A 15,757-nucleotide genomic window follows, 5' to 3' on the forward strand; every position below is an offset into this window, starting at 1 on the left:
AAATTAACATTACTATTATAATGTGCAGCAGTGATCATCGTGTAAACAGTTTAGGAGAAAAGGAAAACCAGTTTAAAAAATAAAGTTGCAAAAGGGCATTTAAATGGAAAGGGTCAGTGAAGTGCAAATAAAAATGGTGCAAAATGCAGTAGAACATTTAGTTGTGCCTTATCTTTATATTATAAAAGTTACAGCCAAATTGGTTTCTATGATATCTATGTAAAACTTTGATATCTATGTAAAAGGTTTTCATTTATTTTGGAATAGCTTGGCCAGGAATTGTCATACATCAATGTTTGCTGAAAAAAATGTAAACCTAATTCTTAGGTCTAATTGAGACTGAAGCAATGAGGAGAAATATACTTAGGTGTTATTCTACTCGCATAGGGGTATTTTTTTTAAATTAAAGCCTTTTTTGACAGTCAGTGTTTTATCTAAGCTACTGGTTTGTCTTTCTTCCTTGCTGTTTTTCATTTTAAGCAGCCTCTATTCTATGACCTACTCTTCCTGTGATTCCTCCTGTCATGTGTCCTAATTTTATTACTAAGGACCTTTGCCTTACCACAGACAGACTCTGTATTTTGGTCTTTACAAAGCACTTTATTATGGCATTTACTTGTACAGTAGCTACAACCACATACGTTAATGGTGCCCAGTTAACACCATCATGTCTGCTTATGAGAAAAATGAATCTGGATAAATCCAGCTGTTCTATGAGGATTGTCAGATAACATTAATGAACAAATGGCGCTATGATGACAGAGAAACACGACAGTCACATCCAGGAGATCATTGTAGACACATAAAATGTGTGGGAAAAAGTGCTCTGACATTCAAGCAGGACAAAATCATAACACATGTAACCCTGGTTGAAATGAAATGATTTAGATTGACGCATGCGTTAGAATAGCCTAGTTAATACCTGATCTAAATCGAACAGAGAATCTCAAAATTGATGTTAACAGATCCTCACGTAGCTTGATCTATGATGCATAATTGAAGCATAATTAATTCCTCTCTTTAAATATGTAATTTTGTATGGAAAAAAGAAATGCAGCAAAGGGGGATTTTACACAATATTGACAAATTCTTCTAAACTATTGAAAATCATTTATCCTTCTTTTTTTCACTTCTCAATGATGTGCTGAATTGTGTTTGTCTGGTGCATAAAATCCAAATAGGATGCATTCATTTATTTTGTTGTTTCCCAAGAAAGAAGTTCAAGGGCTAAAATTACTTTTTTAAATGCTGTTTATGCTGTGGGTGTCCAAACCTTACTGTTCTAAAACAGTGGCTGAAATGCTGTCTTCAGGTTCAAAATAAATTTACACTTATTAAACAATTGAGTATGTTTTACAGACCTATTAATAATATTGATCTCATTTTCTGCATTAAACGGAAACTAAACAGCAAATCATGTATTGTTTTGTGCACACAACATTTAATATCTGCTTGGGATTAAAACATTTTTTTTATTCTACCGGATAAACTTAAATTCAATGTTCTTCAGTTATATATATATATATATATGCAATTTCAAAAAAGTTGACAAGATAAAGAAAGGAATTTTATGACAAGTGAAATACTTGTCATAAAATGATGAATAAATGATGAATAAAATGATGATAATTCTGTACATCCTATATACAAATAGATTCTAAGTTAAATTCTCATAATCAATTTAATGAAATTGTAATAAATATATACTCAATGCCACACACACATATATATAACAGGACTCTAAGAGCCTTCATTGCAAACGTAATGAGCTGGCTCATTGAGTTTGCATACCATTCATCCATACCACCCAGATCTACAGCAGAGATATCTGGATGTCATTCGGACTAGAGAAGTGTGGTCGGATGGGGAGTAAGGGAGGGAAGGTAGTCCACACAGAGGGGGTCTTACTCCCAGAAAAAATAATAACAGACATTGAGGACAGTTACAAGTAACTCGGAATCCCACCAGCAAATGGCAACCTCGAAGAGGTGACAAGGAGAGCGGCTACAGCCAAATACCTCCAACGAGTAAGGCAGGTCCTATGAATCCAGTTCAACGTCAAGAATAAGTCTTGGGTAATAAATAGCTACACTCTACCATTAATCAGATACCCTGCAGGAATAATAAGCTGGCCAAAGGATGAGATACAGGCCACAGATGTTAAGACACAAAAGCTCCTAAGCATGCACGGAGGGTAGCACCCCAAATCCAACACCGTGAGACTCTATGCTAGCCGAAAGGAAGGAGGCCGAGGAATAGTGAGCGTGAGAGCCACTATCCAGGATGAAACATTCAAGATCCATAAGTACATCAAGGACAAGGCTCCAACAGATGGAGATGGAGAACAGATGATAAGGTGCTGGAGGCTCCGTCATGGAACGATAAGCCCTTATATGGGATGTACCACCGGAACATAACCAAAGTGGCCGATATCAGGAAATCTGACCAATGGCTAGACAAAGCCGGACTGAAGGACAGCACAGAGGCATTCATCATGGCTGCACAAGAGCAGGGCCTGAGAACCAAAGCAATAGATACCCAGATCTACCACACCAGAAAAGACCCCAGGTGCCGACTGTGCAAAGAGGCCCCTGAGAGAATCCAGCACATAACTGCAGGGTGTAAGATGCTGGCAGGGAAAGCTTACATGGAGCACCATAACCAAGTGGCTGGAATAGTATATGGGAACATCTGTGCAGAGTATGAGCTGGAAACCCCAAGGTCAAAGTGGGAAACACCTTCAAAGATGGTAGAGAATGACTGAGCCAAGATCCTGTGGGGCTTCCAGATAAGGAATGGTAATGGCAAACCAGCTGGACATTGTGGTGGTGGACAAAAAGCAGAGGAAAGCCATTGTGACTTAGAAATGCCAAGTGACTGCAACATCAGGAAAAAGGAACATGAGAAACTAGAGAAATACCAGGGACTCAGAGAAGAGCTGGAGGAAACCTGGAAGGTCAAGGCAACAGTGGTACTCGTGGTCATTGGGGCACTCGGGACAATGACCCCCAAACTTCAGGAGTGGTTACAGCAGATACCTGGAAATACATAGGACATCTCGGTCCAGAAGAGTACAGTTCTAGGAGATACTGCGCAGAACCCTCAAGCTCCCAGGCCTCTGGTAGAGGACCCAAGCTTGGAGGAAAAAAGGGGGGAAGACAACCCGCGCGATGGGTGAGGAGTTTTAAAAAAAATGTATATATATAAATATATATACTGTATATATATATATATTAAGGTGACCAATTTTTATTGCATAACCAGGGTCAATTAATTGTTCTGAATCAGGAGGGTAATTTCGTTTAATACATTTTGTACTCATCAGCACAAATTTTTGGGAAAATATTTTTCCCCTTTGATCGAATGGCATGGTTGTAACTGATAACTGGACAAGAGTAAAATTCTTTTGTTTTGTTCCTGTATATGTCTGATTGTTCTGGTGTAAATTGTGTTGCTGTTCTTCTTTGGGAGACAGATTCCAAATAAAAATTAGGTTTCATCTAAATAAATGTTTATTTTTCAAAATGTTTTGATATAATATGGATATAATAATAATAATAGGACAACAAATACATGCCTATGGATGTTTCTTCAAAATTTTTTTTTAAAAGAAATAAAACAAACCTAAGATAATTTTTGTTCAAAAAAAGAGTCTGGGTCTGTGCAGCTATCAGTGTGTTATTACTGTTTGATCCTCTGGTCTTAAAACTGGTCTTGTTTTACTCCTCTAATATTTCTGTCAAGCCATCAGATTTGTGCTTCAGGTTGTTGTCGGGCAAAGTTTTCCAACACTAATGGAACCATTTTCCTCTTAAAAACATAAGAATCAAACACTGGTGTGGATTTTTGATAATCCAGGAGCTAGAAAACCATAGTGGCCTCAGTGGATTATTCCTTTTGATCTGTTTCTTAAATAAGATTATTTTGGTTCCCTTACTTCCCACCTTATCAATAGGAATCTTCTGATTATATTACTCATTAATTGTGAAACAGAGAATTATTTATTTATTTTTTTCATTCAGTTCCACAACAGAAGCACAAGGGTTACAAATATGTTCTGATTAGAAATATCTTTCATGCATTAAACTGTGTGTCCTTTAAACCTGTCAATATTTTGTGGTTCAAGATACAGCACATGTTTTGGGTTAAAACACCTTCTCAGTAGGGGTTTGGTTAATAGCTTAGTCACTGCATCCACGTTCACACACTTCTTTTCTAACCTTTACTCCCAATTCAGAGCTTCAATTTGACTTAATAATCCAACTTTTAGGATTTTGTTTGTCATTTTAACGTTTAATAATTTTCCAATTAGTAATTTCTGACCATGTAAATCAAAAACAATTTTTATTCTTATTAATTATTTTGATAAAAAAAAAATATATATATATTAAGTATAAAAGTTCAACTATTTTTTTTGCATGAAACCATACATTTTTTTCAATAATAATATTTTTTATTTTTTAAAGTTTCCTTACTTTAATTGAAGTTCCTGAAATTTTTTGTTTTATTTTGTAGGATCGTGGTTTTAGCATAAGGAAATGACTGTTGATCACCCACAAAAAGAGCAGCAGAGAAGAAAAGAAAAGCTAATTGTGGTTTAGGCCAAATGGCACTGCTGACTCAGAATGATAATTCTGAACTAATTCATAACAGATTATTATTTACAGAAATATAGGACATTATTAAAACACAGTAACGACTCCATTATTTTGAAGGTTTTTTTTGTACCTTTACAGAAAATGCAAAATGTTTGCCAAAATGTGCATAAGTAGTACCTATACGGCTTCTTTTTTTTAAATGTCAAAAAATAAGTATAAATGATCTCAAGTCAACCACAAAAGATTTCACCTGGTCCAACTGAAACTTCTTATCTGCTGATTTACCTCGGTATTTATGTGTAATTCATGGCGCAAATTGAACCCCATCATCTATTTATCATCCCCTATCTTTCCATTATCTGTGCTTTATGCTCCACTCTCTCAGCCTTCCCCCTCCTCCTCTCGCTGGCATTAAGTTCAAACTTGACACTGATGTTGACTCACTTTGTCACCCCTCGGTGGCTCCCTCTCCCTTCCTCTCTTCCTCTTCCTCTCTCTCCCCATCGCTCGGAGGACACGAGTGCCCGCAGACGCATTTCTCTCCAGAGCCCCCCCCACCATCCCTCTCCTCCCTCTTTCACTCTATCTCACCCTGTCCAACTCTCTTCATCTTTCTCCCTGCACTCTCCTTTACAACACACATACACAGTATTGTCAACAAAGCCGGACGTTTGGGGAATAAAGGTCCAAGGAGGAGGAGAGGAACTCTCAGGATACCTGCTTCGGTCTACCTGGTCAACTTGGTAAGTTGGTTAAATTGAATCTTTAAAGCGCTTTGATGTCACATAACGCTCTGATTTTTAAAGATTTTTTTTTTGGGAGGGGGACTTTGATGGGATTGGAATACCATCAGTTATAAAATCGTCAAGGTATTGGTAAAAAAAAAAAAAAGTATTATTCACCGTTTTAGTCAATTCTAAATAAATCCAACTTGACCTTTGGCAGATTGTTGCTTCCGTCGTTTAAATGTTTTGTCTTAGTATGATGCAAATTTGCTTTCTTGCACTGTTACACAAGATAACACAAGAGTTTGGAAAATATTATTTATGCAAGAGCTTTGTAGTCAAGCGCATCCTTTAACAATACATCCTGATTTGCAAAGAGATTTTACGTCTGCAACATTGATTCCAGTCTTTGATAAAACATCCAACTCATATAATATCTCCATTTGTCCATAGATGGATAAACATTTTATTCATTTAATATAAATTAATATTTTCATGTTTTTCTTAGCTTATATGTGATTCCATGTGAGCTTCGGTTCTCCAGCGAGTGCGGTGCTAAAAGCAAATTAAAAGTCATGGCTCTCAGAGTGGGTTCTAATGTACCTTCTGTCCCTGTGGTATACTAGGTTTGCAATGTATAACACACACACGTTACGACAGCGAGCATGTAACTAACTCCATTTATGTCTGTCATCATGAGGCTAATTCGCAACAATGCCAACCATGTGTGAACTCATGCGATATGAACCCCTCCTTCTCCTTCTCCTTCTTTGATTTCTTCTTTTTAAAACAGATCCAAAGAGGCGGAGAGGAGCAAACGGGCAAAAACCCGCAGTTGACAGGGGCTCCAGTAGTTATCTCCATGGTGGTCTGGATGTTCATAGTATGTATGAGAAGTTAACCATGCTGAACCTGCAGAGTGGTTCCAACTGGAGCGGGCCCAACAACTGGTACCATGACCCCACTGGGGTTCAGACTCAGCACAGCACAGGTGAGGAAGCATTTTCCCCAGGATGAAGGTATGTTAGCTGGTTAATGTTATATCAGAGGAACTTTAAAGTGGATTAACTCTTGTAGCCACCACACCAGTTTCTAACCGAGTTTTTGATATCTGAGATATGGCTCACTGCCCAGGGGGCTATGGCTAAGGGGTCTGACGTATGCAGAAAATAGATGACAAAATAGATGAGAAAATAGTGCCAAACACTGCAACATCAGCAAGTTTTTTGTTGCTTATTTCCGTGTTTAGTGGGAAGTGGGCACTTTTTATGTTGATATGTTGTTATGATTTAAGTAGGATATCTAATTTATCAATGCTATTTATTTATTTTAATCAAAGCAAACAAGGCCAAGTGAAATTAAATATTATGGGCTTCTATCAGCTCAATATATCTTTTTATTTTTTTAAATCAACACATAACTTAAAAATAGCATTATTATTTCTTTAAGTATTTTTGCTTTTGTAGGTTTAGATAATACCTCTTCTGTACCCTGGTTTGAGTGAGAAAATGGATGAGTGCATGACACAGATAAGATACGCTGTAAAATTTTAAGAATTTTTTGTAGTGTAGGTTTTGTTCCCTAGCGTGTGTGTGTGTGTCTGTAATGGCATGGGGACCCGAAAGAAGAACTCGCCAAGGGTATAATTTATTTAACAGGTGGCAATGTTTCTAAAATTCTGCAGCTCTAAAATTTGAAGTTCTTTGACAAAAATATTCACATTTATGCTTTTTTTCCTCTCCTTGCTGGCAGTGTCCGAGGGCTGCATGCTGGACACAGAGGGAGGCATTGGGGGAGAGGCAGGAGGAGGAGGCTCTGGAAGAGGGGGAGGAGGAGTCCCAGTGGAGCGGGACGAAGGCGAGGAGTCTCAGCTGAGGCTGCAGCTCAAGAGGAAGCTGCAGAGGAACAGGACCAGCTTCACACAGGAGCAGATCGAGGCTCTGGAGAAAGGTCAGACACATGCAAACATGCAAAGCTTAGATCTTTTCCTTCCCAGAGGGCAGGAATTTTACCATGGCACGACTAGACCTTTGTGATCAGATGAAGCCCTGGTTTTAAAGCTTTGTTTAATAATTTGAAGACCAAAGAGAAATCCCGGCTTTGCATATTTTCCCTGGTCGTTACCTTTATTGGCACTTCCATGGGCTAATCTCCACGCTACGCTCAGTTCCAGATGCAAATCATCCACTATCTTTACTCCGCAAATATTCCCAATCTGTTCCAAAAATGCCTCTAGCAACATAAAGCAACAATCTGAAAATGCATCATTATTGAGGTTGTGTTGTGCAGCGGGATGTGGCCCCTGTATCCACTGCGAGGGATCAGAGAGGCACCCTTGACTGAATGTGGCTGCGCAGGGCCCTCAAGCTAAATAAGAACTCAGTGTCCACTGTGCACCCGAGCAGAAACATATCACTGTGGTCAGTCTGTGCAAATGACATTAATGAGATACACTGACCTCAGTGCACAGCCAAAGCACAATAACAATGATGTGTTGACAAAGATGCCTGGTATAAGAAAACCAATTAGATCAATTTGTAGGGTAGATTTAACTAAAAGAGCCAAGATTTAATTGCTATTGCTTTTTGCCTATGCATTAAAGTAAAACTCTATTTACTTACAGCTTTGCAAATGTATTATTGCAACTGAATCCATTCTTACTTTTAGGCACAGGCAGATAATGTAGGTCCAACAGTAACAAGCCTGAACAAAGATTAGATCCAACCACTTACAATTCCAGCTCCATAAGGCAGACAGGCGGGTTATCACCTGGTTAAATGAACAGGATAAAAGGAAACTAGGCTGGTTTTTGTTCTTTTCGGACAAGGATTGCTGAAAAATATTTCAATAAGATTAAATCTGTCTTCCTGGAAGTGAAGGAAAGACAAAGTACCCTTCTGTTCAGCCAGCTGACAGGCAGTTATCTGTTTATCAACATTTACTTCAGCACAAAGATTCCCACAAAGATTAAGAATCATTTTTAACCAGACATTCCTGGGCAAGTCTGGCAGCAGCACACATTCATAACAAAACATTTTGAATAAATCATATACACACATTATAAGTCAAATACAAAAACATCGCTCCATTGAAAGACAAATGAGTCAGTAAGAGCAGCCTTTAATTAATTTAGTGACAGCGGCAGAAAAAAAAAGAAAACTTCTTAGCTCCTTTCCTTTTTTAAACTTCTCTCCAACAAAGAGCTTTATAAGCTTCATTTGAACTTTTCACCATAATGCAAAACTAAAAATAACATTAGCACATAAATGCCAAAAACATCAACGCATACTTAATTTCTTTCCACCCATCCCACAACACATCAATCTAATTTTTACTATTTAAAAAATGTATTTTAAACCCTCCAAACCGTGACTGTCTGTCGGTTATGGGGAAAGAACTATCTTTGAAAAGCCAAATTATTATTTTCTACTGTACAAACATCACAAAACAGTTGCTTTTTTCCGCCAGCTGTGTATCAGTACAGTGACATCATGGGAAGGGCACGGTGGGTCGCTCTGTCCTACATACAGTGCGAAAATCTCAAAAATTAATTTGGTCTATAATAAAAAAAAATATTAAACTGTAAATATAGTATTTTTGTGGTTTTTTAAACAGCTACTCTATATAACTGTGATACTGCTAACTATCCTATATCTACTTATAGTTTATGTATCTAGTTAAGATTTGAAATGACTAAGCTTTGCAGGTGGAGACAAACTGAAGTTTTAAACTTCCTCTGAAACCAGACCTAAAAAAACCTGAAGATCAATGAGTCACCCTAGTCCTGGCATGGTGAGACATGTTCACGTTTCGACTTGTCAACAGCAGAAATGTCAACCGTTTGTCAGCTTTAAATGAACCGCCTTGATAAACGCTGATGATCTGAAACCATCCCGCTCTGTGCCGATGAGAGCTGGAGGAGAGAGGGTTTACTTCAAGTCCTAATTAAGTCGTGGGTTGGTAATGCTGGTGTATGTGACCAAACACAACTTGAAACCAGCTTTGATGAGATCCAGACCTAAGAGCAGTTCTGTGCTCTTCATTTTAAAGCAGTCCTGCTTTAAAATAAAGTGCTTAAGCAGCTTCTCAGTTGGAATCCTTTCAGTTGAACTTTGTGCATATTTCACAAGGATAAATTATTGATACAAAGTGCAACAGATAAATATTTCAAAACGGGTTGTAAGTATAGATGCTTAACTTCCTGGATTAAAGCTTCCTCTAAAACATAATTAGTAATGCTAATATACAATATGAAACATCATTTGACAGAATTTTGCACTTTTTGTTCAGTTGAGTTCAGATTAATTCATTGTTGAATGTTGAGGTCCAGGTGCTGTCCAGCAGTCCTTTGATTTCTCATCTAACATCCCCGATCTGTGCTTGTCCTTTATCTAATATCCTCTGCAGAGTTTGAAAGGACACATTATCCAGATGTTTTTGCTAGGGAGAGGCTGGCAAACAAGATCGATTTACCTGAGGCCAGGATACAGGTGAGGATTTTTTTAATGTATTTCTTATTTAAATGCATTTATTTCATTCTCTCATGATGAAAAACAGAATATAAACAATACAAGTTAAAACAACGGAATGTAAAGGAACAGAATGAAGAGAATCTCACATTCTATGACTCCTTAACATAAATAGTTCAACCAATAATAATTGGTAACGCTTTCTTTTACTGTAGCTACACCAATAACCACGTAATAGCAAGGTAATAACATAGCACTATATTACTATGTAACAAGAAAAAAACTTAATGGAAAACTTTGGTTAGTGCTCTGCTTCAAATTTTCAGGCAGACAAGGTAAAGTCGTATTTCAAACAGTTATTACCAGGAAACACATTCATTTCTCAGATGTGTTATTATCTAGTAAAATGCAGCTTTTTACTTGGCATATAACAGAAAACCTAGAAGACAGCAAACCAATGAACTTGAGTTAAGTTTTGTAATACTTATTTACTTGATCATAAGAAGGTGATGGCAAATAATAAAAACTTTTATGTGGTAACCTAATAGTAATTACCCACCTAAAGTATCCATTGTTACATAGTAACATATTACAATTTGAAATTATATACCTTAATTTTGGGATAATTACCAAAATAAAGGTTTTCTTGTTACCAAGTGATATAGTGTGGCTTGTTATGTTAGTACCATGTTATTACATGGTTATTGATGTACTGTAAAAGAAAGTGTTACCTAATATTTATAACATTATAAGTGCGGAAAAATCAGTTGAAGTCCAACAAACATTGTTAAAGTTTTGCCCTTTTTTTCATTTCTAAGAATAGACATTAAGCACAAAATAAATTCAGAAAGCCAGGTGTTCCAAAGTGGGCCAAATGTCTGACTACATCCTGATTGACAGGTGTGGTTTTCCAATCGGAGAGCCAAATGGAGGAGGGAGGAGAAGCTGCGTAATCAAAGGAGGTCAGGCGGCGTAACGTCATGCTCACAGAGCCAAGCCCCTCTGAGCACCTCCTTCAACTCGTCCGTCTACCATCAACAGCACGGCAGCAGTTCAGGTAAACAGCAGCTCATCATCAGAGGATACCCTGAGCTCATCAGCTCGCTCCAACAGTACATCCATGACACCAGAATCAGCAGTTTACATTTGCTCCCCATGATTTAAACATTTGGTGACAGGAATGTTATAGTGGTTTATAATAACTAACCCCATGGCACCCTTGTTTAACATTCACAAGCATTAGAGTTTCTCCATCAGAGTGCATCTGTATTAAATATTCCCCCATCAAGATGTTCTCCGTGAGTCGGAGTGGATGTGTGCATGTGCTCAACATCATCTCTCCATTTCTGCAGGCTCCATGTTAAGTCAGACGGAGTCGTCCCTGCCCAGCTACAGCTCGCTGTCTGTTTTCTCACCTGGAGTCCAGGTGGGACAACATTAATATCCATCATTCAACACATTTCAAACTACACCTCTAAAGCAGCATCTTTGTCTGAGCCTTTCATCTCATTGTAGGGAAACTCTTATCTGTGATTTCAACTCTTTATTCTTTCCAATGGTAAAATAAATTGTTTCTGTTTCAAATGAATGCAAACTGCCAATACTATAAACTACTACAGTATTTTAACAATGTTTAAATCAATTAAATACTTCAGAAAACAGTGGCATCTCTAAAAAATGTTTAAGTTCCTCTTTTATGGATTCTTTTTTTTTTATGAAAATGAAATAAAGTAAGAAGAGAAGTCACATTTTAATCTATTACAAAATTAATTGATGTTTATTTTCTGTGTTTTAAAAAGACGCCATACCAAATATCAGTCCATATTTACATAACTGCCCAAATGATTTTTTTTGCTTCATCCCATTCTTGGCAACTTTATAAATTCTTCCTGAAGTTTGGATCTTTACAAAATTTATACTATTAATTACTTTATATGGTAAACTAAAGCTCCCATACCAAGTAATGCTAATGCTTGTAATCTTATATCAGTTCTGTAATGTGGCCGAAGCAGGCAAAGGTTATCTAAAACAGAAGTTATGCATTATTTTATAAAATAATTTCCATGAATCAGTGAAGAACAATGCCACCACAAATTGTGTTTAGATGGTAATAAAAAGAGAACTAAAAAGAGAACATCTAAATTTATCTATCTAATGTTAATGTATATATATATATATATATATATATATATATATATATATATATATATATATATATATATATATATATATATATATATATATATATATATATATATATATATATATATATATATATATATAAATCAGGTGGAGGTTAACATAGATTAGCATTTAAAAAAAAATTGGTTAAAAACGTAAAATTTCCTAACATCATGATAGTTTGCTCCCTATACTTTTACTTACGACTCTACGGCTCTGGACATTGCATGTTTATTCTTCGAAAACTCTTTATTTTGTAATGATGTGATTTATTTCTGTTATTATTCTGAACATTACAGCCTTCACATAATTATATAAGTTATTTTTATTAGTACATCATTTCTACACCTTACATCAGATGAAACAGTGTTACTCAAGTAATTAGAACTTAAGTAAACGTTATACCAAACCCTTTTATACACTAATTTGAGTAGTTATTTTAGAAGAACATGTTTTATTTTTATATGATAAACATATATTGAAGTAATTCTATTCTTTGAGTACCTTCAGTACCATGTTCTCTACCCACCCCTGCTCATAACGGTCTGCATACTGCATGGTGTTTAATTCAGCTATGACTACAGTCTTACAGACCTCAGTACCTCATATAATATCTTGTTTTCTGTAAAGCTGATCATAATTTTTCCTCTCCTGCTTCGCTCTCAGTCTATTCCCCCTCAGTCGGCCTCCTCGTACTCCTGCATGTTACCTCCATCACCCTCTGCGCCGCGCAGCTTTGAATCGTCGGCGTACTCCTCCCCTCACCTGCAGACTCCACCCTCAGCCAGCTCAAACACAGGTGGGTGTGTTCGACCTACATAAGGTTAAACATTAATCATTAATTCTTTGTAGTTACCATTATTTCCCCCTCTCCCACTCAGGGCTGATATCACCTGGGGTTTCAGTGCCGGTCCAGGTCCCAGGAACTGAACCACAGAGTATGAGTCAGAACCTGGGGCAGTACTGGGCCAGACTACAGTGAGCTCTTGCTGGCTGCTGATGGACAGAAGAAGAAGAAGTGGGAGGATGAGTTGGAAGGGCATGTAAAAGTCCTGTCAACATAAAAAGATTAGGATACATGTTATCAGGAAGCACAGGTCTGAGTTATAGAGAAGCCTTGAAGGGTTGCAGACCCCAAAATGCATTAAATGTTTACAGAATCAACCAAAAGCAGCTTTGGTTGCACTTCTCAGTACTCAGCTGGTACTGGTATTGTCTCTGTATGGTTAGGAGACATCGGTTGACCAATTCTAGGTTTAGGAAGAAGGACCAAAGAAGGATGGCTCTATTAGGTTTTAAGGTAACTGAACTTCTCCTATTTTTTCACATCACAACCACAAACCTCAGTGTATTTTATTGGTTATTGGTGATTTTATGTAATGGACCAAAGCAACAGAGTTATATAAAGTGTTGGTTTCAAAATACATGTTTGCGAAATCTGCTTATAAGCAGCTGTATTCAGTCCCCTTCACTCTGGTACCATGTAATAAAATCAAGTGTACACAACTGTCTTCTCCAAAGTACTATACAAAGCCGTTAAAGGTGTGATTCAAAGGCTGAACATTTTACAAGTACAAATCTGAAAGGTGTGTTGGGCTCTTTTATGCAGTCTATAGAACCTCATTTTCCTGCAGTTAGACCAGAGCTATAAGGCTTTCCACTTCTAGAGAGTGGTTAAAGCTCAGTCAGACTGTATGGCCAGCATTTATTTACTTCAGTACTGAAGTTTTGTTAGAAATTCTCAGTTGTTTTTGAATTTCCATAGTCTGTTTCAGGTTTTCCATTGTTTATAGCTCTATCCATTATCCCATCAGCACTGACTTACCTGCCCTGTCTTTACTTAAGGAAAGTTTCCTCTCAGCATTATTATGTCAACACTTTTGCCTGGTTACATCAATGGTGCCCAAGATTGATTCTCATCCACACATAGGGGAATATTCATAAAGCAGTGCCATCTCCCACACTGTCTGCAACTCTTTTGCAATTTCTTTATTTGGCACTGGATACTTGCACTAAATAACACTAAATACATTCAACCTTATCCAGAGAGGACCGGAAGGATCCAGAATTGATCATAGATAATGCCTCCTTTGAGCTACTTGTCAAAAGTCAGATTTGTCTTGTGTGTATTTTAGTCTTAATAATATTTTTTGTAGAGTAAAAAAAATTGATCCTCATATCAAAGCTTCATTTATACTTAGGGTTCAGGTAAGGTTACTTATAAAGAATAACTACTGCACAAGATTTAATTTAGCAGTATTAAATAAAAGGGGGTTGAAATTCAAACACAAACATGAATTTGTGTCAAAATATTCCAAAAATTATGTTTTTCTTTTCTTCTCAATCAGAATTTTGAGATGCTTTTTAAAGGTCTGTCCCAAATAAAACACACTGATGTTTGTTGTAAAGTTAAAATCTATCTGAAGAATTAAAAAGATAAAGATTAAGGTCAAATTAAGGTTAAGATTTTTGTTTTTTTCTCATTAGATGTAGAAAGACATCACCCTGGGAGCATTGCAGGGCACAACCAAAGCTTTTCTCCAGTCAGAAAAAAAAAATTGGTCATACAAAGTAAATACCAGCATATATCAGGTGTATTGTGAAGTGTAACCACTGGTTGTTGTTACTTGAGCAGCTTAAGCATATTGTGATAATCTAGCTTGTTCCCTAAGCGTAAGCTGTGAGACTACTGTGAAGATTTTAGACTCGCTTATGGCAATCACTTGTACTTAAAACTTTGAAAATCTACCATAAAAAAGTGTAAATCCTGCCTATCCTGACTGTGCTGAGATCGCATATTTTTGTAAAGACATTTAGACATCTGTGGGTGAAATAAAATAACTGTTGAAGAATGCCAGGTGTTATTAGAGGGAAGAATGTAGCATGATATTGGCTCCAATCAACGTTAAAGCACAAGTTAATTAGTCAGAGCAAAGGTTTTCCATTCTGTCATTAGGTTGAAACTGCAGCAAAAAGATTTTATTTTATTTTATATTCATTTGTAAAATCATCTTATCCAATCAGTAAAACAAGAAGCTTTTAAAAAGTAAGCAGTTTTTTACATTACTAATGCAATTTTTTCTGCAGCAAGTGACAATCAGTGTTTCTTGCACTTTAAACAAAAACATAAACAAGTGACAATCAAAGCTGGAATGGGTGAAACCACTGCTGCTCTGAAAATCTAATAGCAATGATTTGAAACAACTGTGCATGACCAAAAGATGGCGCTAGAGACAATCCGCTACTCAAAATCAAGCATTGTACAGATGCCTCTGATGTACTTTTGCAGATATTAAGGCTCTGCTCACTATTTTTCCTCTGATGGCCAGTTCTGCTGATGCAACTCATATGAAAGATCCTTACAGACTCCTATTTATTTGTGTTATCACTTGTTCTCACGGTTCATTTGTGTTGGGGTTTCATTGTTGTCACGTGTTGTGTTAGTACTCTATAGCTACCAAGAGTCAACCCTTTTTTGTCAAGGCCTTGGATCCCTTTAATGACAATAAAGCAGTGTGTGATCAACTTAACACATGTTTTTGTGATATATTTTACTCAGCAAAAGATGAAATATGGTTAACATTGACATAGTTTCAAAAATAGAAGGAAAGACCTGAGTATGAGACCAGAATATGTATTCAAAGTTGTTCTAACCCATTGTTTGACATTATCACTTTATATAGTGATATTTTATCAACAAAATATCTGCTCAATTAATCGCAATCAACTGCTTAAAAAGGGACTAAAATTTGTATCTTGTTTTGGATTCACAACTTCTGGAAAA

The 15,757-nt window shown here is 36.7% G+C and overlaps 1 protein-coding gene across 1 annotated transcript; it reads left to right on the forward strand.

The window, feature by feature from the left end:
• The first annotated feature begins 5,095 nt into the window (after nucleotides 1-5,095).
• On the forward strand, nucleotides 5,096-15,503 carry pax10 (paired box 10). Its single transcript, XM_038305452.1, has 8 exons — nucleotides 5,096-5,341; nucleotides 6,117-6,314; nucleotides 7,076-7,273; nucleotides 9,731-9,813; nucleotides 10,693-10,849; nucleotides 11,145-11,218; nucleotides 12,640-12,772; nucleotides 12,855-15,503. Exons 2-8 carry the CDS (start codon nucleotides 6,209-6,211, stop codon nucleotides 12,953-12,955), a joined length of 852 nt encoding a protein of 283 aa, XP_038161380.1. The 5' UTR covers nucleotides 5,096-5,341; nucleotides 6,117-6,208; the 3' UTR covers nucleotides 12,956-15,503.
• The last annotated feature ends 254 nt before the right edge of the window (nucleotides 15,504-15,757 follow it).

This window comes from Cyprinodon tularosa, unplaced genomic scaffold (genome assembly GCF_016077235.1).
Source record: "Cyprinodon tularosa strain WSP-4 unplaced genomic scaffold, ASM1607723v1 ctg559, whole genome shotgun sequence".
Classification (NCBI taxonomy): domain Eukaryota; kingdom Metazoa; phylum Chordata; class Actinopteri; order Cyprinodontiformes; family Cyprinodontidae; genus Cyprinodon; species Cyprinodon tularosa.